Source organism: Rhamphochromis longiceps, linkage group LG4 (genome assembly GCF_057381845.1).
Source record: "Rhamphochromis longiceps isolate RC_006_pf linkage group LG4, R_longiceps_female_GT1.1, whole genome shotgun sequence".
NCBI lineage: Eukaryota > Metazoa > Chordata > Actinopteri > Cichliformes > Cichlidae > Rhamphochromis > Rhamphochromis longiceps.
Genome location: NC_140560.1, coordinates 31,273,463 through 31,293,209, shown reverse-complemented (window position 1 = coordinate 31,293,209; position 19,747 = coordinate 31,273,463). Strand labels below are relative to the sequence as shown.

The window sequence follows — 19,747 nt, the reverse complement described above, 5'->3', positions numbered from 1 at the left end:
GGCTGTGGTCAGTTTGAAATCAAGTTTCACAGCAGATGGTGCCTCTCAAACTGCTCCTGCAGCATTATCCACTTCTCTGCTGCTGATTTGGCTGGAGGATCACTCATTGTGTAACTTTAAACTGCTCAAAAAGACGGTCTCCTAAATGCTGAGTTGCAGGCAGTTCTTCATGCTTTTATTGGATTTTTCAGAAGGAGTTATTTGGGATACTGCACCACCAAACTTTTGGAAAACAATTCCCATACAAAACCCCCCCAAAAATATCAAACCTGCATTTAAGTAATGCTATACTCTGTAAGTTACATAAACTGACTTCTGGTGATCCCATCAGTTGAGAAGGCAGTTTGTATTGTTTGCCAAATTTTATCCTGCCTATAGATGAGCTCTTAATATACTTGGGCAACTGAAAACTCATAACCAAGGCCTTTAGAAACTATTATATATGGATTTATGATTTATGAAGCATCCTTAAAAACCCAATCACATCATTAAAGTGGATTTTATATGACAGCATTATATAAGTTATTGACACCTTTAAAAAAAAATCCTGGCATTGTTCATTTTACATTCTTAGCTCCTTCCTGTTAAATTTGAATTCACACAACTTCACAGCTACAGAAAAGTTACACAGCGGGCCAATTTTATTTCACTGTAAATGTACTGCTGATTAGCCTGACACAAATTTGGATAACCCTACCCCTTCGTCTAATTACCTGAAATTACCTGAGCCACTCCACATTCTCTACACACCATTGAAACTACATCCATAGGAAGAAGTCATTTGTTGGGTTGTGTCACTTCCAGGCCTTTTAAGTTTACAGCACACACTCAAGATGAAGGAAGACCAAACATTTAATCCAATGACATCTGTCTCCTTTGATATGCTCCATCATTCCTTTGTTCCCCCTTTTATTTGGTCATGTGACCCTAACCTTTGCTTCCTTCCTGGCTGCCTCAAATCATCCCACAACCTATCAGTCACTGCCCACACTGAGTTCCAGACAGACACGCACCGCTCACTCAAGCCATCAGCAAAAAGTCCAACTAAGCAACATTTTCACCCACAGACACAAACACTGAAGATTCCCATCCAGGTGTTTCAAATCCAATACACCCATACGTTGACTTTGAAATGTAAAATTAAGTTAAAAGATTGCAGCACTAGAAAGAACCAGACATCTCAACCTTTGACTTACAAACTTTTATTTAGACATACGCTAGATCGAACACCATATGTCTCTTTTTCCTCTACAAAAACAATGACAGTTTGTACATATAAAAAATAAAAATACAAGAGATTGATGAAGCAACAAACTTCTGCGATGTTTGACAACTACAGCTGCTCTGCAATGGGTAAGGTGTAGCAACATTATACCCCATAACTTCTAAAACAAGCAGGATTTGCTGTTCATTGAGCAGCAGAGGTCTTGGTGGTGTTGCTGGAGTTTGCAGTGAATGCTGTGATCTCACATGGGATAGTTGAGCACCACGTCTTGTTTGGCCAGCTCCAACAACATAGGGTCGTCGAAGAACTTGCTGATGCTCACATCCTCGCTCAGGCCCTTCGGAGAACCCAAAAAATAATTAGATAGCATAAAGAAAATAAGACAATTTACAAGCACATTTTATAGAAGTATCGATGAACAAGTGGTCAAAAGGCTCACTTTGCGTCTTCGGGTCTTGATCATGAACTCTCTGGCTAGATGGGGGGCAGGCTGAGGCTCGAGGGGCCTGATCACAATGCTCTTATCTAAAGGGTCACCGGGCACAATCTGAAAGACAAACACGATCGTCATGGTGAAAAATAAAGAGAGAAAGAGCAAATGGCAGCTGTGACTGGTCAACATGGCAATTCTTCCCCTTTTTACTCAACTGTGCACAATCTGTGAAATAATCTGACAACGCGAAGCACATCAAACTCAGAGCATTAACAAGCTGAGTGGGCATTTCATTAAATATCTGATTCAGTTGCAAGTCTGTCCCTTTGTTACTGAGTCAGGGGTGCGTCCATCAACATGATGGAAAGCGCAACGTGAAAGTGCTGTCACTCTTTTCGTCTGTGACCGACATGGCATCAGCGTCTTGTTAACAAGTTGAGTCAGAAGAAATTAGTTTGAAGGTTTTTAAACAATTTATTAAATCCACTAACTCATTGGATAACCTTTGAAAGTTTTTAGTGAGATGTGATACAGTTCTTAAATCCAGGAAGAAGAGGAAAGCTTGAATCTGAAGTAAGTAGTGTGAGGCAAGTAACTAAGACTTTCTCAGCCTCGAGGAGAGATTAAAAGTAGAGGAAAAGGGGAAAAATATCATCAATAGCATGGCTGAAGCCTAATCAACAGATGGATGGGAGCCTCGAACAAGAATAAGTCAGCAGCGCACTGATAGCATGCCAATACTGGCACTACATGATCAAACTAATGAGGGAGGCACAATATAGCCTCTTGAGTTAAATGTGGCAAACAGCATAGCTCACTGTGCTATATTCTTATTATCTGGGACAGCTGAATCTATATGTGCTGGCAGGACTAGTCAGCAGTGAACATTCATACTGTTGATTGTATCGGTTACAGAAAGAGAGGCTGCCTTTTGAAGAGTCATTAAAGGATAGGTGGTCATGGTGATTGGTACTTCATCTTGGAAGTCTGCTGGGGGGGACTTCCCTTGTTTTTTGAGGGAGGGTTTCTCCAAACACTCTACAACTGAGCTAGGTGGAAATAATTCATCACACTGGTTCACATAATTGCAAAATATCAAAATATTTCTGCTGCAGTTTTAAAAATGAAAATAAAATTAGGAATTTTCCCAGGGGAAATCTGAGTTGGTAACTGCCCTAAAACATGAAGGGTAATTTATATTCTCAGGGAAAAAAACTACACACAATACTTTGGAACCTAACAAGTTGACTGAAATAAGTTACGAGGGAGGAAAAAAAACCCTGTGTGCATTTGTCATCAGTGGGTTTCATTTATTTTTCATGTCCCAAAGGATCAGTGTACCTATAATACATCTTTTTACAGTATTTCAACAAGCTTATGAATAAATAATTCATGCCTAGCTTCTTGTCACACTTTCATTTTCACCTCAAGAGGATAAAACAAAACTTAGGAGTATAAAAATACTTAATATTTCCATCCAGGATAATCCTTTTTTCTTTCAGATTAATTTCAGAGCAGCAAAGTATTAATCTACACTAAGTAGAGTTAATTTTCCCTGACACAGCTCTGCAGAGTGCAGACACAAACACATGTCAGACATGTGCAGAAAGATACCCGGACAGCCACGTTATACTTAAAACGTAATGACTCAACACTCCCCTCTACTCCACATCAAAAGCGTTTTAACCAGAGTGGCAGACATGTGCACGACGTGGGTCACTCTGCTGCACAAGCTGCCATAATTTTATGTGGTGTCAGAGTTTGTCCGTGCAAGTAAGTGCATGGGTTTCAGCAGACGAACCAAAAATCACGCTGTCGTTTAGTGAATATTCACTATGAAATTCACAAATTAACCGTATCTTTGGGGTGGGTTTTTTTTGTCTCTTTTGATAAAATCTTATTCCGCTCCTCAGGTGCAAGCAGGTGAGGGTTGGCCATTATTTCATTCTCAATGAATCTAAGCTTTTTCTTTACTTGTATTAAAGTACAGCGCATACCAAACTCCATGTGTAAGTCTGACACCTCTAGACGTCTCCAAAGCTCCTTGAATGTCTGCGTTTTCTTAGCATTTCCACCTGGATTTTCACTGATGTTGTTACTGACTTTACTGAACAAACATGAGCTGGAAAGCAAGTTAATGTCTTTAAATCTTACCTGCCAGTGGTGGAACACAGACAGAGCAAAGGCCTGACCCTGTGTGTGCGTGCGAAGGTCTGTCTCAAAGCCGAACGAGTCGATGGCTGGGATGAAAGCCTTAATTGTGTAGAGCGGAGAGCCTGGAATTGGTGCATCCTGGGTGACGTGACCCCTGATTAATGACAAACACGACACCAATAATTAAAAAGCAGAAGGAATTTGTATTTACTAATATTTGCACTGCTTTGCACTAAACCCTACATCGATATATAATGAAAACAGACAAACCTCCTTCGAGCCAGCACTGTGTAAACTGCAGACACACAATCAGCTGGAGCCTGAACCTCTACAAAGTAATATGGCTCCATCAACCTCGGAGTGGCCTGAGACATAAGGGACAGTATACATTAAAGCAAGGACAAAAGCCTGGAGAAAAAAAAATTAAAAATACGGCAATGGCATGTACAGCTGACTGACAGATTTATGAAAACAGCAGCATACAAGCCAAAGAAGATGAGGAAAGAAGCCAACATCATGAAAGAGAAATATTATCACACTGCAATTAAAAAGACCGCACATCAGCAAAGATCCATACTCTAATCAAGGTAATGGAACATTAAAGAAAGTGCAGGTGAAAGGAAAAACTGGAGAAGCTAATGGCAGATGAGAAGAATGGGGATCGGGGGAAGAATGAGCTCACCATGAGGAAAGCAGAGTACACCACTCTCCTTGCTGTTGGGATGACCTGACCACCTCCTCTGTGGAGAGGCTCCTGAGCTATGACCGCGTCCAGGATCTTGAACTTGACATTTCTGATGGCTGAAGGCAGCAAAACACACGATTATGGTTAAATAACACTGATGAGGAAAGGCACATTTTGACAGAGTACAGTTTCTACAAGGTTAGGAGGAAATTCCAGCACCAGATGCAATCCAAACAAAACAAAGATTTTCTCCATAGAAGCAGCGTGTTTCAGTGGTGCGGGGATCAAAGAGAGAACTTACGTTCGTCACACAGAGGTCCTTCCCTGGTGCCCCACTGGAAGCCTTGCACAATACTGTCTTTGACTGAACCAAGCAGTGCTTTGTCCACCTGTAGGTGAAACACAAGTTGATGGAGGATTGGCTAAAACCTTGACAGTTCAATATCCTTGTATGATTTGACGGGTAGAAACTAAGCACAGTTAGCCAAGAGTGGATGTTCTAAACTTTTGTTTCTTTGAAATGTATTTTTTTGATCTTATAGAATAAAAATTAAAATGAATCATCGATAACTAAACTACTGTCACAAATTTCATATAACGGCATAGTTTAAGGCAGGGATCTCAACCTCCACTCCTCGAGGGCCAGTGTCCTGAAAGTTTTCCATGTGTCCCTGTTGCAACACACCTGAATAAATTAGTAGGTCATTCAGAGAGAACAAAACTTGACTGCATGCTTAAGTGGCAACCCCAAACCCTACTCAAGTCAATTTAAGTAAATGTAAGTGTTTGGAAAAATGTACTTCCAAAAGTTCTTTTATTGCACCGTGTTCATTCACTCATGAGCTGCTGTAACATGAATCAAATGGCTGAATTGCCACCTCAGCATGCAGTCAAGTTCTATAGAGTCTTGCTAATAACCTGCTAACTGTATTCAGGTGAGTTGCAACAGGGACACATGGAAAAGTTTTCAGGACAGCGGCTCTCGAGAACTGGAGTTTGAGACCCCTGGTTTAAGAGCACTGCCAACAAGTTCTGATTGGTTCAGTTTGTCGGTCTCTAAGCTACTCAAAAAACTGTGCTCATTTGCATGATTTTTTTTTTAAACCAGATGTGGACCTTGGACCAGTTTAGAAGTGATTGAAATTCCCGATTGGAATCGAGCAAAAACGAGACCATATGTCTCATATACACAAATGTTAATTTGAAAAGTGAAGAAATAGTGTCATCACCTTGAAGTATCACAAACTAATTCAGATCCAGATGTTCATATGAATATGGGGGATTTTGAGATTTGGTGCAAGTATGCTCCTCTGGGTTTCTATTGTTAATGCATGAATTTCGGCAAGACTGAAAAAAGTCAAACTGCCAAATACTCACAGGGTTTCAGCTTTTCAAATGACAAATTCTTTTGCATAAAAACAATTTGAATTTTGTGCTTTTAAAAGCCCCATTTTCTGTTATGTTTTTGGATGCTTTTTTAAACTGTCAAAGAGTTTTATTTTGTTTTGAAGAGTCTGTGCTCAAGTAGGAAAAAGCGTCTAGCATTAAATCTTTGCATAGACAAACAGGCGCACACACTGTTGTGACTGAGCTGCATGGCTGAATTAAAACCTCACCTCAGAAGGCAGTGTGTCGTCTACAAGAATGTTTGGTCCTGTAGTGTCTGGTCCGAAGGCCCAAATAGATCTGGCAGCCAGCAAATCCCAGTCGTACTTGGTCTGGAAAAACTCTCCCAGCTTCTTCCTGTCATGAGAAAAGAACAGAGCCCAGTTGAAAAGAGGGCTGCACCACTGTGCAACTGTGTAACATTAAAGATATTGGCTCGCTGGGGGGTAAAGGGGTTAATGGAAGAGGAAGAGTATCCCATGCTGGCTCTGCTGGGTACCAATGAGCTCAGACATGTACTGACTGGAAGCCTCTCTCGAGCACCATACACACTCATGCATGTAATCATGTCAGAGAGAGGAAGAAATTCATCCATGCTTTTAGTGAATGATTCAATTACTGTAAGTGACTTGATCAATATAGCATGGAGGATTTTTAAAAAAAATGAAGACATACATTCATAATGCACAGACGTTTGTTCTTCATATTGCCTTAATGTTAAAATACAGAAAGTTGTTTATATACACTTTAAATAGATATATTGGTGACAGTAGCTGCTTTTGTATTTCACATTTCCTTCACCCAATAGTCTTGAATACCAGTAATACATTTTAAAGAAAAAGAAACATAAGAGGCAATTAAGATGTGACTAAAATATAGACTTTCATTGACCATTGAGGTTTTTTTTGTTAATACAGTGTCCCTTCATTTGTGCAAGCGCTAGAAAAATCGACAAACCAATAGAACCAACTGTAAAATGTTTGTCCAAATTTTAAATGCATGGATTATTTTTAATACCTTAATGTAAAATACCAGCATTGATTGTATAAAGTCTGGCACAAAAAAATAGTTCTCTCTCTTGAGATGCTTTTCCTGGCCTTGTGCTTTTAGTTTTGGCTTCAGTAATCTAAATAAATAGATATATAGATCTAAATATAAAAATGGGACAGCGGAATGCTGGAGAAGATGTGGATCAGAAGAGGCACATCATTACTATATCTTTTGGGACTGCCCTAACTTAAAAAATTACTGGCTGGGAATTCATAAAACTCTGTGTGAGGTTTTTAAGATAAATTTGTAAATTTGTACTTGGGCTTGGTTGCTGGCTCGGTCCGGGGAGGGGACACAAAGCTCTTACAAGCACTATTAGTGGCCAGCAAAAAACCAATAACCAGAAAGTGGTTAAATCCAACTCCGCTAACACTTGAGGATTGGTTTAATGTGTTTTTTGAAATATTTGAAATGGAAAAATTGACATTCTTTTTAAAAATTCGAAAAGACAAATTCTACAAAATATGGAATAAATGGATTAGCTTTGTGTCCCCCATCCGCCCTGAATTTAGGTAAGACCAGCCCTGAATTGGTGTATCTCCCATGTATCGTACAATGTCAGGTTGACCCTCAACTTCATAATATGTACTGTCAAGCCACCGAGTTCATTTCTTCGCTATCTGAATGTAAAACAAAAGGACTAAGAAAAAGTCTTCTTCTTTTTTTTTCCTCTCTCTGTTTTTTTTTTTTTTGGGGGGGGGGGGAACTAAATAATAGCAATGCACCTTATTGTAACAAGTCCTTTTTTTTTCCTTCAATAAAAATATATATACAAAAAAAAAAAAACCAAAATCATACTCGGCCGTATTGAGGTCAGGTGACCGAGTTAGCCATCTAAGAACATGTGCATGTCTTTTACCTTAAAAAGCTGCTCCAATGCGTTTTTCTGCATCTTTTCTTGTAATGTTCAAATTAGTTTTGCAGTATTTAACTGAATGTGAGCAGAAACTATAGTTCTATAACTTAAAAACATCTTGCTACTTCTTGCTGCAGTCACAAAATCAGTAGCAATCGGTGACCCAGTGCCTCTGGATGCCATGCATTCCGCTAACATAACACTGCCTTCAATGCGTTTGATAGATAATGTGGTATTGTTTGGATCATGAACCCTTTCTTTCCTTCCTTTTTCATTCTATGTGCCCACCATTCTGGCATGAGTTCATTTTACTTTCATTTACAAATAAAAAAAACCCCAAACCATTAATCAACTGGGCATTTCTTTCCTTTTTAGGTCTTTTCTGGAAAATCTAAATTTGATCTGTTTCTGTTTCTTGAGTGTTGCCAGCAGTTTCCATGTTGTAAACTATTTAGATTTGTGAAGCGCCGCTTGACTGTAGACTTTTACAATAAGATAAATGAAAATAAAATATTGGTCAGGATGGCGCTGAAGTATTAAGTATTTTATAACCCTGGTATCATATTAGAAGGAAAAGGAAGAAATTAACACGTCTAAAATAAAAAAGTAAATTACATAATTTTAGTTCATTCTATCTTCTATACGTGTGAGGATAAGAGTAATGTCTTCACCTACCTGTTCCAAGATATCTGCACTACTTCATTCTCGATGTCCTCGGCCAGCCCCTTCTCCAAGGGCTCGGCAATCATGGTGATCTTATTCCTGTCAATCATATCATACATCTATCAATCACTAATTATGGGTTGGAGAGACACTCAGCTCAAGGGAAAGACTGACTGAAACACTCTGAACAGTGCACATATTTAGCTTCTCAACATCAAACACTACAAACTGCAAAACAGCATGCATTAGATTTGAAACTTTAAAACTTAAAAAGAAAATTATTTTAGAGCCGGGTGCTCTAAATTATATTAATAATCTATCCCAGACTGCCCTCATGCTGTTGTTTGTTTGGATAAGATCTAAAAATATTACCCTCGACACGTACTTTTTATTAGGCGTCTCAGCAAAGCACTTCAGGGACGATGTCTCCACAACCGTTTCACAGAAAGTCACAACAGGGTCGGCAACCTGAGGGGGACGAGGAGCGAAATTACAAATAGAAAGCAATGTTTCATTTTTCTACCAAAAAAGTAAATAAAAACCACAAAATAAAAAACTTCTTCAAAAACATCAAAGCACATCTGGGTTGGCAGCGGAGTGGATAACACACCGTTTCCTCCCCTTTAACAGACTAACATTCCAGCTACAGCCTAATAACTTTCAGGGAAATTGCAGCAAAAACTAAATCTCATCATTTAAATTTTCTTACTAATTCTCGTGGTCCCTAAAGTTGTCATTACGAGACGTGAAATAAATGCCACAAGTTGTACATCATTAGTAAAGCAATGCGGAGGAAAAATTACTTTAATGTCGATTTCAGAGTACATCTTCCTCAAGTCGTGCATGACGCAGTCCAAGTAAAGCTCTCCTGTCCCCAGGATGACATGCTCTCCAGACTCCTCCACCTGAAAGACAAACACACCAGTCAATTCATTTAACTGTTGTTTAGATTACAGTCTGGAGCAGTGACACTTCCAATGTTTGTCCTTTCAAAGGTAAAACTACACTGAAATCTTTTAAAACATACTGACTTTAAAATAACAGGCTCAGGCTGTTATTTAAAAAAAAAAGAAAAGAAGAAAACTATTGAAATATGTGTGATGTCATACCTTTGTGGTGAGAGAAGGATAGCTCTTGTTAACCTTCCTCAGTCCGTCGAGCATTTTGGGCAGCTCTGATGGATTCACTGGCTCCACTGCGATCTTGATGACTGATGCTGTGTTGAACTTCAACGGCCTAAAAATCTGAGCCTAAAAGGCAGAGTTAAAAAAAACATGAGAATCTGGATTTGACTCTTTTTTTTATTTTTCTAAGACGTTGGGCATATTTTTCTGCCGATCTCCCACCTCTTCGTTCCCTCTGGGCTCTGTGATTGTGGCGGTCTTGACGATCGGCTGGTCACAGCCCTCAATGAGAACCCAGTTGCCGGCGGGCACTCGATTCACTTCAATCTGATACCTAAAATAGTGGGATGAACTGAAATTTTAATAACCAATCCCTGATTTGTGACAAAACAAAGAATTCAAGCTTTAAAAGTATACCTGGCCACAGAAATCCAGAGACGCCCCACAGTGCAGACCTGAGAGTCCTCCTCATCTTCAAGTGTGTAGTTCTCTCCCAAGACCTTGACGGGCTGACCTGCCTGAATGGTCCCACTCAGCACCCGACCGAAAGCATGGAACTGAACGCCATCCTCTGTACTGTACATCTTAGTGGTGTGGCACATCAGAGGACCCTGAGGACGACAGACATGAGAACATAAGAGGAATGATGAAGAAGTGGAAAGTTTTAAACACTGGAACATAACTTTTAGTAAAGGTATCAATTAACAATTTGTGTTTTTCAAGCAATTCAAGGAGCCCTTTGACTTTTTTTGCATCAGACCTGAAAGAATTCCACTGGAAGGAGACTGCCACCTTTAGTAATTAACTGCTGCATCTTCTCAGCACACAACAAACCTGACCTTCCATTAAACTTACATCAGGATCACACTCTGCCATGACTTCCCCCAAGTCTGAGTCAAGACCTCCGGTGTAGGTGTGCTCGATCTTGTTCCTAGCACCCTCTTGTGGTGAAGGAATGTGTTGCACGCACATGTCTACAAAGCCTGCAAGAAAAGCGCCAAGATTTCAATATTTGATGTACTGGAGATATGAGACTCAGATTTTCTAAAGAATGACCATTAATCTACAGATTACAGCTACAAAATACAGACAAGCTAATAGTCTATAGTATTATTACTACTTTATTGATTACGCAGCCAAGCATACAAGCCTGTATAGTATTTTAAGTTGAAAAAAGAAAGAAATAATAATATATATATATATATATAAACAAAACAAAATAAATAAATCGGGCAATACCAGTGAACTCTCCAAAGAAGCGATTACAGACGAGCCTCAGCAAGGGTCTAATGTTCAGCTTCAGCTCCTCCTTAGTCAGATGGATACCAAGCTCATCCAAAACTCGAGGGAGAGACGTGTCCACATCCCCAACCACCTAGGCACAAAGAGGATTTAGGTAAGGATTACACACAGAGCTTTGCGAGTTCATCCCACCCTTCCTGCAGCCAGAATGTACCGAGCTACCTGGTTGTGCATATGTTAAAAAAATAAATAAATAAATAAATAAGACGTTAAATGCATCGAACCTGTGAGAGGATCTTGTAGAGAGGCTCCAGAACAAATTCCACAAAGCTGCGCTGGGAGTTACTACTGGGAGCTTTTTTCGTGAACTTGCGACTGAATTAGGAAGAGGAGAAAACTGCTGTAGTAGTAATAATAGTAATGGTGTATTAAGAGCGTAGCTGCGTATCCACATTAGCTACTCACGTTTTGGGGTTGAAATAAATATCTCCCCAGAGCCTCTTGGCAAACTCATTATAGTTGATGTCACCTACAAACAGAGAGAGAAAGGGTAAGAGGATACTGTGCAGTGTATGAAATAAAGTCATGGCTTTTTGTAGGGCTGGTCACATGAAAGTCGAAGCTTTGAAGCCCCCAGACTGAACTAAGATTCTTCAGTTCTGACATTTGTTTTTCAGGCTTCCTGAACCATTTTAAAAATCAAAATCACGTGTGTTAAGATTATTTTTCAAGACAGAAAAATATCAAAACGATATATTATACATCAGCTTTCAGTAAAAGCCATAAGCACTTGTTAGATTTACAACCTAAAAGCCCCCTAACTTCAGAGTATTTTGTAATCTTATGGTTTTAGCTTATCGAATGTACTTTAGAAACCAGAAATTATTTAATCCATCAACTATGCTATGTAAACAAAAAAGGTTCATTTAACAAAACATAAACAACACATAAAAACTGAAATAGATAAACTGTATAAGGATGCCATGTTTCTTATGCATTTACATGTTTTAAATGAATTAAATTGGGTCAAAATAGCAGAAATACACATGGTTCTATATTCAGACAAAGCTTTATGGTTAAAAACAGCAATATATTAATACTGCTGTAGTGAAGCACTGATTTCACTACTTTATAAGCCCAAAAGTCATCTCACCATAGGTATCTGAGTAGATCTTTGCAAAGGACCCCAGGGTGAAACAGATGCTGTACTGAGAGCTGGCAAAGCAGACATTTCCAAGGAGAGGAGACACCACCAAGTTCTCATCTGTAGAATATGTGCTGAGAGGGAAGAGAAATAGCCAATCAGCAACCAGTGTCACTGGGTGGTCAGTTCCAGATTAATGTGGCTTTCCTTTAAAAGAAATTCTTGCTGCGACCATGTTTACCGCCTGACAAAATAAAGAATCCTGCTATTGTCAGCAGTGCAGTGCTAGCAAGCTTCACACTACCTCATACCACCAAGATATCATATTAGAAAATATTTAAACGTAGTAACTTAACATACACCAAGACAATAATATTTATTATTAACAAATAGTTTTATGGTAATTTCCTTTGGGGGGGGGGAAAAAAAAAATCACATAAAACACTTCAGACACTGTTAGCGAGGGGTTCCCAGTATTACCTCAGCAAACCATTGACCTCATCTACAATGTGGCGAAGTTTATAATAAGCATCTGTGGGCGGCAGTTTGAGCTCCAGAATGAGACGATCAACCTTGTTGATGCAGATGGTGATCGCCATTCGCTCCTGAACTGCATGCTTGATGAGACGCTCTGTGTTCAGCATCACCTGGGCAGAGATACACAAATATCTGTGAGATCTATGGGCAGCTGAAGAACACACGTATAATGACATAAAAAGATATAGATGGTGTTGGTTTGGGAGAACCGCAAATAGGAGTTGACTCACTCCTTCTGCTGCATCTATGAAGAGGACAACGCCATCTGAGAGGCGGATGCTAGATGTGACCTCGTCAGAGAAATTCACGTGGCCTATGGGAGGACAAGCACAAAAGTAGACTTGTTAGTTTTTATGTTTTTTGTCAGCAACTTTTAGCTCATTCTATAAAACCTCAAAATATGCATCTAACAACTAAAGGATCCAGTGTGAATACAATACCTGGTGTATCCATTATATTGAAAAGGTAGGATTTTCCTCTGGAGTCAGGCAGGACCATTGTGACAGGGGTACTTTTGATGCCAACCCCTCTCTATAAAAACATGGATCAGGCAAAAGCAAGGAAAACATCAATACAGTCTTCTAAAGAAGATATTCAGGCTTAATAGACTCTGGATACTTATAAATATTGATAGAATTATTTAGTAATGAATGCTATGTAGCATTACAGCAGTTAAACCAAGCCACTCACCTCTTGTTCGGTAAAGAGGATGTCTGTGTACCGGAGCTGAAAAAGTAAAACAGATCATGTTGGTCTCAGCTGTCATATACAGAATTTATGTATAACAGACTGCAAACATTTTGAATTATTGTACACAACACTCACATCCACATCATCTCTCTTCCTGATTTCTGGGTGTGTCTGCTCAATCAGGCAATCCACAAAACAGGTCTGAATGGAATAAACACATTCATTAGATTCCCGTGAGCCACAGACGGCTCTAAAGTGCAGCCATGTTATTAGCATATGCTCCAAAATGTTCCAAATCTGTTCAATTTTTCATCTTAGGAACACATGTTCGCTTGGCTACATGCTGGAGGAGGACCACGACTGGAAGAGCATATTTAAAGAAGCCTGAGCCCGGAGCAGGAATAAGGCAGACTCTAACCTTGCCGTGGTGAAGGTGACCGCAGAGGGTGACGTTACGAATCAGCTCTGGCCCGTCCATCAGATCTGCGAGAAATCTGGCGAGGGAGAAGAGGGTTAATGCTGCTTGCTAAAGACACACTGTAAATGCATGTAGATGGACTAATGTGTAAAGAATATTACACGAGATCAGTCTGTGAAATGCTGAATTGCATTTTCAGATGCAACGAAACACTTGAAAATTTCTTACTCCATATCGTAAACTGTGGCAGGCAACTCCTGTTCCATCAGGGTGAACTGCTTGTTCTTCACAGGCTTGATGATCGGCTCTGGAAGGAGTAAAAAGACAATATTGTGTACAGGATTATGAAAAGAAGCATTTTTAAGACTGCACTCCTTGACTATGTTTACAGTACAGAAAAATCCAGTCTACTGTTAAAATGTATCTGAAAATACAGAGAGGGAATCTGTGGGTTTTCAAAACATTTACATTTTCCTTTAATTTTGCCCAGTGTACTATTGCGCCTGTTTTCATCCATCTATGTTCTTCCACTTATGCTGCTTCCTAACAAACCCAAATTCACTGTTAAGTTCAGCTCGACCAAGATGACAAGACCTTCGGGGTTTCTCGTTAGTGACTACACATGTAAGCATGATTGGTCCTCATAAAGTTAAAGCCATGAGCATCTGTTACTTGACAGAAGTCTAAGCATTTTCCTATCATTTTTTTTATTTTTGACTAAATTAAAGCCCATTTTTAAAATAATGCCGACTTTACATTTATAATAATGTTAGTCATGGTGCTGGTAATTTTCTGTTGAGAGAAGGCAAAAACCTCTTTTCTGTATGTAGAAACCTTGGATTTTGGTCAACAAGGTTTTTTTTTTCCATCTTTAGATCAATTTAAGCAGCCCTACCTGTAAGTGGTTGTGTATCTTCCTCCTGTACAATAGTTTCCACTTCAGGCCCATAGACCTCCTCTGCTGTAGGATAGTACTTCTTGTCCTCATGCAGGACCACCTCCATGCCAGGGACATCATCATCAGCATCCGCTGGCTCATCCTCGTCATCTTCATCACCCTGCAAATTGTAAATACCACAAACTCATGTATACACTGCAAACACGAACTTCGGTACTACCTGGTAATTACTGCTGGTTCTTGAGTGTTAAGCATACCTCGTCGACGTCTCTGTCCTCTGCATCCAGGTCATCATCATCGTCGTCAGAGTCCAGCTCTGGACCGATGTAGTTCCCAAACTCGTCATACAAATCAGCCTCCATATCGCAGAGAACTAAATGAGGGGTTGATATATCAATGAGCAAGTGAATCTGGTGGCAAAGTTAATTTAATAAATACGATCCACTGTAGCATACAAAACGCATAACGTTTCAGCAGAAATATATATATATATATGAGAGGGGGAAAAGACGAGATATTTAAAATGTATAACGTATCTTATTGCTGTTTAAAGTTAGCCAAAACGCAACGTGTCACTGAGTCATCAATAACACATCAGTAACTTCTTCACTTTAATGCTTCACTGGAAAATGAAATGTACTTTTAATATAAGTTAGCTTTAGCTTGTTTTCTGTCTGCCAGTGGCGGTTAACATTCATGAAAAAGTATATGTCACTGTAAGTCACCGCTAAAGCGAATGCTAACGCTAACCGCTGCATAGCATGCAGGGTCGCAGTTCAGTTACTTTTATCAAGTTCACTCGAGTTTTCGGTCCACAGATAATCAGCACAGAAAATGCATCTTGACTAAGACGTTTCCGTTTGACATAAGCAGCTCTTCTATTACTGCACTAGCGATCCTAAGACGACCGTGCTAGCCGGCTAACAAGCACAGAAATGAATGGCTTGAAAGCGACGTTTGAGTTACGTTGTTGTTGTTCAGAGATTTTAGTTAAAGATAACTCAGTGCTGCATGCTGCTAAATACACGTACCTGTATCCTGTGGGAATAACTTAATTATCGATTTCGAGCAAACCGAGAGTTGTGTTTATAAGCAGAGAAGAAAATATTATTCAAAGAGCGCCATGCGCACCAGACGCTTCCGGTTTTCTTCTTCGGCTGTTTAATATGAAGGCGGTTAACAATGAATGTCAAAGCTCACTACTTCCCCCATTTAGGCTACAAAGCCACTACTGCACACGTTTTCAAAACGAAGGGTTCATTGCTAAATCGCTTCACCATCCACAAATGACACTTGCTGCAAAATAAAACGTGTGTACTCACAGAGCATTTATGTAATGATTTGTTTTTATTTTTTTATATCTTCACTGACGTCCGTGTGCAATTGTTGCCCTCAGGTGATCCTCATATGCAACTACAACTTCCTCTATTTTTAGAGTTATTTTGATAACTGCTTTTAGAATATATTAGCCGAAAGACTCGGAAAATGTAAACGTTACCGTGTTGTAGACATAAATCTTAATCGGTGACCTGAATGAAGACCTTAACATCGCGTATGCAGTTACACCCTTTAGCCACAAGAGGACACTAGACAGCAATGAATATGCTCGTGAGGAGATAAAGGAGATGAAAGTAAAGACATTTTGTAATATTTTTATACACTAAAAGTCAGGCATGCCTTCTAATAAAGGATGAAAATACTTTTTTAAAACAAATATCAACGTATAAGACGTCATTCTGGAAAAAAAAAAAATCATTGGTTTGTGTTTTAATGTAGCTTTCAGGTGTCATTTCAAGCCCGTTTTTAATTGCAGTCTCTTTCAAATGACTTTGTAATTGTTATGGCATGCAAATTGTGGGTGCGTGTGAGTTTGTGATGGGAGTTAAAGCAGTCTAAAAATTTCAGACGAGGGATATCCTAGCAGTTGTCAGCGTTGCAACAGAAAATGTGACACTATGTCCCGCCGTTATGAACGATATGGGGGGCGTTCGCTGCTGCTCGTGGATTCTGGCAATTTAATAAAAAGTGCACAGACACAGTTTCAGTCGATGGCTTTATTCCTGCTGGTGTTGATAGTTTCAGTAGGCGAAGCCTACACAATAAAGACAGACTGATAAACATAAACACACACTCTTGATACACGGTCATTCATACAGTTCTCAATTAGACAGAAGGTAGTGTCTGGGGAACGTAGAAAATACTGTTTGGTCAGTTTCAATGCCCTTTGCCATCACATGGCAGTGTAAGTCTGAATTTTATTTAATGGATTTAATGTTGCATATTCAAAAATGTGCAGTTTGTAATAAAACAGTTATAACTGCTATTCGGGAGCACTCAAGTCAGTTGGTTGATATATTTGTCATGTTATTTATAAGATTTTTATTGACTGCTGCAGTGATTTCTCACACCACTGACCCACTTTAACATTTACGATCACTCCATGTTCCACACTGAAGGATATTTAATCAGATGCTCTCAAACTTTATAGTTATACTGAAATATGCTGTAATATGCTTATATCATTACATTTGATTCCCCACTTTGGGTAACAGCTGAGGTCTTGATGTCTAATGATTAAACCGGGTTTCTATTTCAGGGCTGGGGAACAAAAACGTGAGATTCTGGACTGAGGCACGTCTTGGTTGCCAGATAGACACAATGACCCTTGCAGATGGTACAAATATCTTATTGCCGTGCACAACAATTTCTGGGAATATTTTACCTGAGAATATGACTTAAAGTGTCAGCTGGCCCCTTGATTACCCCCCCCCCTCTGTGTTACACTCTCTAAGTGTGTGGCCCTTTAATCTGCCACCAGTTTCCGGAGCCGCTGCACCACATCCTCCGCGCTCACCCAAGGCACCGTGACAGCCTTGAACTCCCCTGGCTGGGCTTCGTGGGTCTCGGTGATCAGCCGGTGCATGGGGAAGTCCCTCCGCGGGAAGGCCACGTCGCGGGGACCGAGGGAGAGCGCGGGGCAGAAGTCATTAGCTCCGTCCCCGACGTAGAAGATTCTCTGGTACGGGCGCCCCCGCTCCTGCGTCCTGCGGGCCACGTAGTCCTTGACGATCACCTGCTTGCACATGTTGTCTGGGCACCGGGGGCAGTCGTGAGAGTGGAAGGGCCGCAGCACCAGCCGCCCGTCCTTGTTGAAGGTCGCGGGGTTCGAAAAGATCCGGTGGAACAGCTGGCGGGCCCCGATGCGCCGGAGCCAGCACTCTATGAAGTAAGTGTTGGCGTCGGACACCAGTATCACCTCAAAGTCCTTCGCGGGCCGGTTGCGGAGGAACTGGAAGAGGGTGAGCATGCCGGGTGTGGCCGGTATCTTCTCCATGACGCTGCGTATGTCGCTCTCGGTGACCCCCTGCTCCGCCAGGTAGGCCAGCACCCGCTGCATGTATTCGTTGTAGCGGCCGGGCTGATAAGTGTCCGTCAGCCACCCAGGGAGGTGCTGACCCGGGACGGCCTGCACGACCATGTCATCGCTGGTTTCATCCACGATGGTCTCGTCGAAGTCAAAGAAGATCAGGAAGCGCTTGTCAGGGGAGATGTGAGCTGGGTGGGAGGCCATGATCTCTGAGCGCCTGGGTCTCTGGGGTTCCTCCTCGCCTGGGGGATGGGGTGGGACATAACAGCAGTTGAAGATTGAATCCCCCATGATTTACTACGCCACAACTTTTAATATTGCCAAGTGGCATCAAATCTCCACCCCCGCTCTTCTGCTCTCCAGCATCCCACGCAATGGGCCGCGGTGAGGTGGAGGGTGACCTTCTGGGAAACATCAATGCAATAAAGGAGGGTGTGGGGGTTTGGGTGGAGGCAAAGAAGTCAAATATAGATTTCATAGCAATAATATAATTTCAATGAAAAGGCACGAAAAAAATCTATAAATATAATATAAAGCAGCCAACCAACAACTGTGTCAGACAAGAGGCGGCAGCAAATTATGGATTTGTGGAGGGGGGGGGGGGGGGGGGGGGGGGGTCAAGTATTGTGTAGAAGAGCGAAAAACAAGGTAAGACTCACTTATGCAGCAAGCAAAACGATAAGCTACAGATTACATATCCGGGCAGGTCAGCCCTATTCAACTTTTTCACAGGACGTGTGCTTACCTTGGATTTTCCCGGATGTCTACAGTGGATGTCCAGATCAAACCAGTTGACTTCAAACTGTAGCTGGTTTGTTCCTTTATGGGAAGAAAAATACAATGAATGCTGAATCAGTGGAAACGCAGTACGGGACAAACTTAAAAGGCAGACAAATGCCGAAAAAAGGTCAGAGAGCTCAAAGCACACATAAAAAAAACAAAACAACTATTAATAGGGATTTTAGACTTTTCTTTAAATAATAATAATAATAAAAAAAGCTTACTGATTAGTAAGAAAAGCCATGGCTACTTATCAAGCTGCTAATCTAGAAGGGTTTTGTTTTACATAACAGCAGCACAAACATCATGCAGTCAAGGCGATGTGCGCTGGATTGAGGTTTAAAATACTACTACTACTACTATTACTAATAATAATAATAACAGATGAGTCACCGGCTCTGGTTCCGATCCCCGGTGTCAGTCAGCTCCGATCCGGTCTCATAGAGGAGAGGTAGAGTTCCGCCGGTGGCTCGCGCACTTTTATGTGCCACTCAAACCCACCGGAGCCGCTCTGAACGTGACCGCGCCTCCGAGTCCGCCCATTTAATAGCAGCCTATTGCGCGCGTTCACGATATAAAAAGGTGGAGGGGGGAGGGGATTGTGGGAGTAGGGGGAGGGAGGAAGGAAGAAGAAAAACCCATCGAGAGTAAATAGTCCGTTCCTTGAATATAACCATAGAAGAAATGTGCGCCAGTCTCGTAAATGTAGCCCATTAGTATTTATACATGGCTCCAAACGTGGCATAGCCACATCCACACAATGGAGCATTTACCGAAAAAAAAAGAAAAGTTGTGGAGAATAAGCACTTCTGGTAGCAGTGGGAGGTCAATGGGACAAGGTCAAGCTCTCAAGTTTTCCCATTTATACGTCTTTGTGTAATTCCAATTTGGAGTGGAGAATCAGGGATAACATCTGAATAACCCCATCTCATCTGAATTTGCTAAAGTAACTCAGCCACATTCACTTAAAACAGAACAGTTTTAATGCTCTCTCATGTTCTTACAAAGAGAACAAGCACCTTCCCTCATCCAGGATGATCTGGATTTCCGGCCAATAAGTACTCTGTTGCAAAGGCGGCACAGGGAACGGGGGCA

The 19,747-nt window shown here is 40.8% G+C and overlaps 2 protein-coding genes across 3 annotated transcripts; both read right to left on the bottom strand.

The window, feature by feature from the left end:
- Window positions 1–1,186: 1,186 nt before the first annotated feature.
- eftud2 (elongation factor Tu GTP binding domain containing 2) lies at window positions 1,187–15,691 on the bottom strand. The gene is made up of 28 exons (XM_085404498.1): window positions 15,537–15,691; window positions 14,763–14,878; window positions 14,503–14,665; window positions 13,836–13,914; window positions 13,608–13,683; window positions 13,325–13,390; window positions 13,190–13,225; window positions 12,940–13,030; window positions 12,730–12,812; window positions 12,443–12,609; window positions 11,972–12,096; window positions 11,284–11,347; window positions 11,103–11,193; window positions 10,816–10,951; window positions 10,432–10,559; window positions 9,994–10,187; window positions 9,799–9,910; window positions 9,562–9,702; window positions 9,256–9,357; window positions 8,838–8,920; window positions 8,465–8,551; window positions 6,114–6,240; window positions 4,799–4,886; window positions 4,495–4,613; window positions 4,083–4,177; window positions 3,813–3,966; window positions 1,665–1,772; window positions 1,187–1,562 (listed from the first exon to the last, which is right to left on the bottom strand). The coding sequence occupies exons 2-28, from the start codon at window positions 14,865–14,867 to the stop codon at window positions 1,467–1,469; spliced, it is 2,916 nt and encodes a 971-aa protein (XP_085260624.1). The 5' UTR covers window positions 14,868–14,878; window positions 15,537–15,691; the 3' UTR covers window positions 1,187–1,466.
- Window positions 15,692–16,531: 840 nt separating this feature from the next.
- phospho1 (phosphoethanolamine/phosphocholine phosphatase 1) lies at window positions 16,532–19,205 on the bottom strand. Of its 2 annotated transcripts, none has more exons than XM_085404496.1 (3): window positions 19,046–19,205; window positions 18,618–18,691; window positions 16,532–18,276 (listed from the first exon to the last, which is right to left on the bottom strand). In XM_085404496.1, the coding sequence occupies exon 3, from the start codon at window positions 18,161–18,163 to the stop codon at window positions 17,309–17,311; it is 855 nt and encodes a 284-aa protein (XP_085260622.1). In that variant the 5' UTR covers window positions 18,164–18,276; window positions 18,618–18,691; window positions 19,046–19,205; the 3' UTR covers window positions 16,532–17,308. The 2 variants fall into 2 exon arrangements, with proteins under 2 accessions (XP_085260622.1, XP_085260623.1); XM_085404497.1 differs by having other exon boundaries at window positions 16,532–18,114; window positions 19,046–19,202.
- Between the last annotated feature and the right edge of the window lie 542 nt (window positions 19,206–19,747).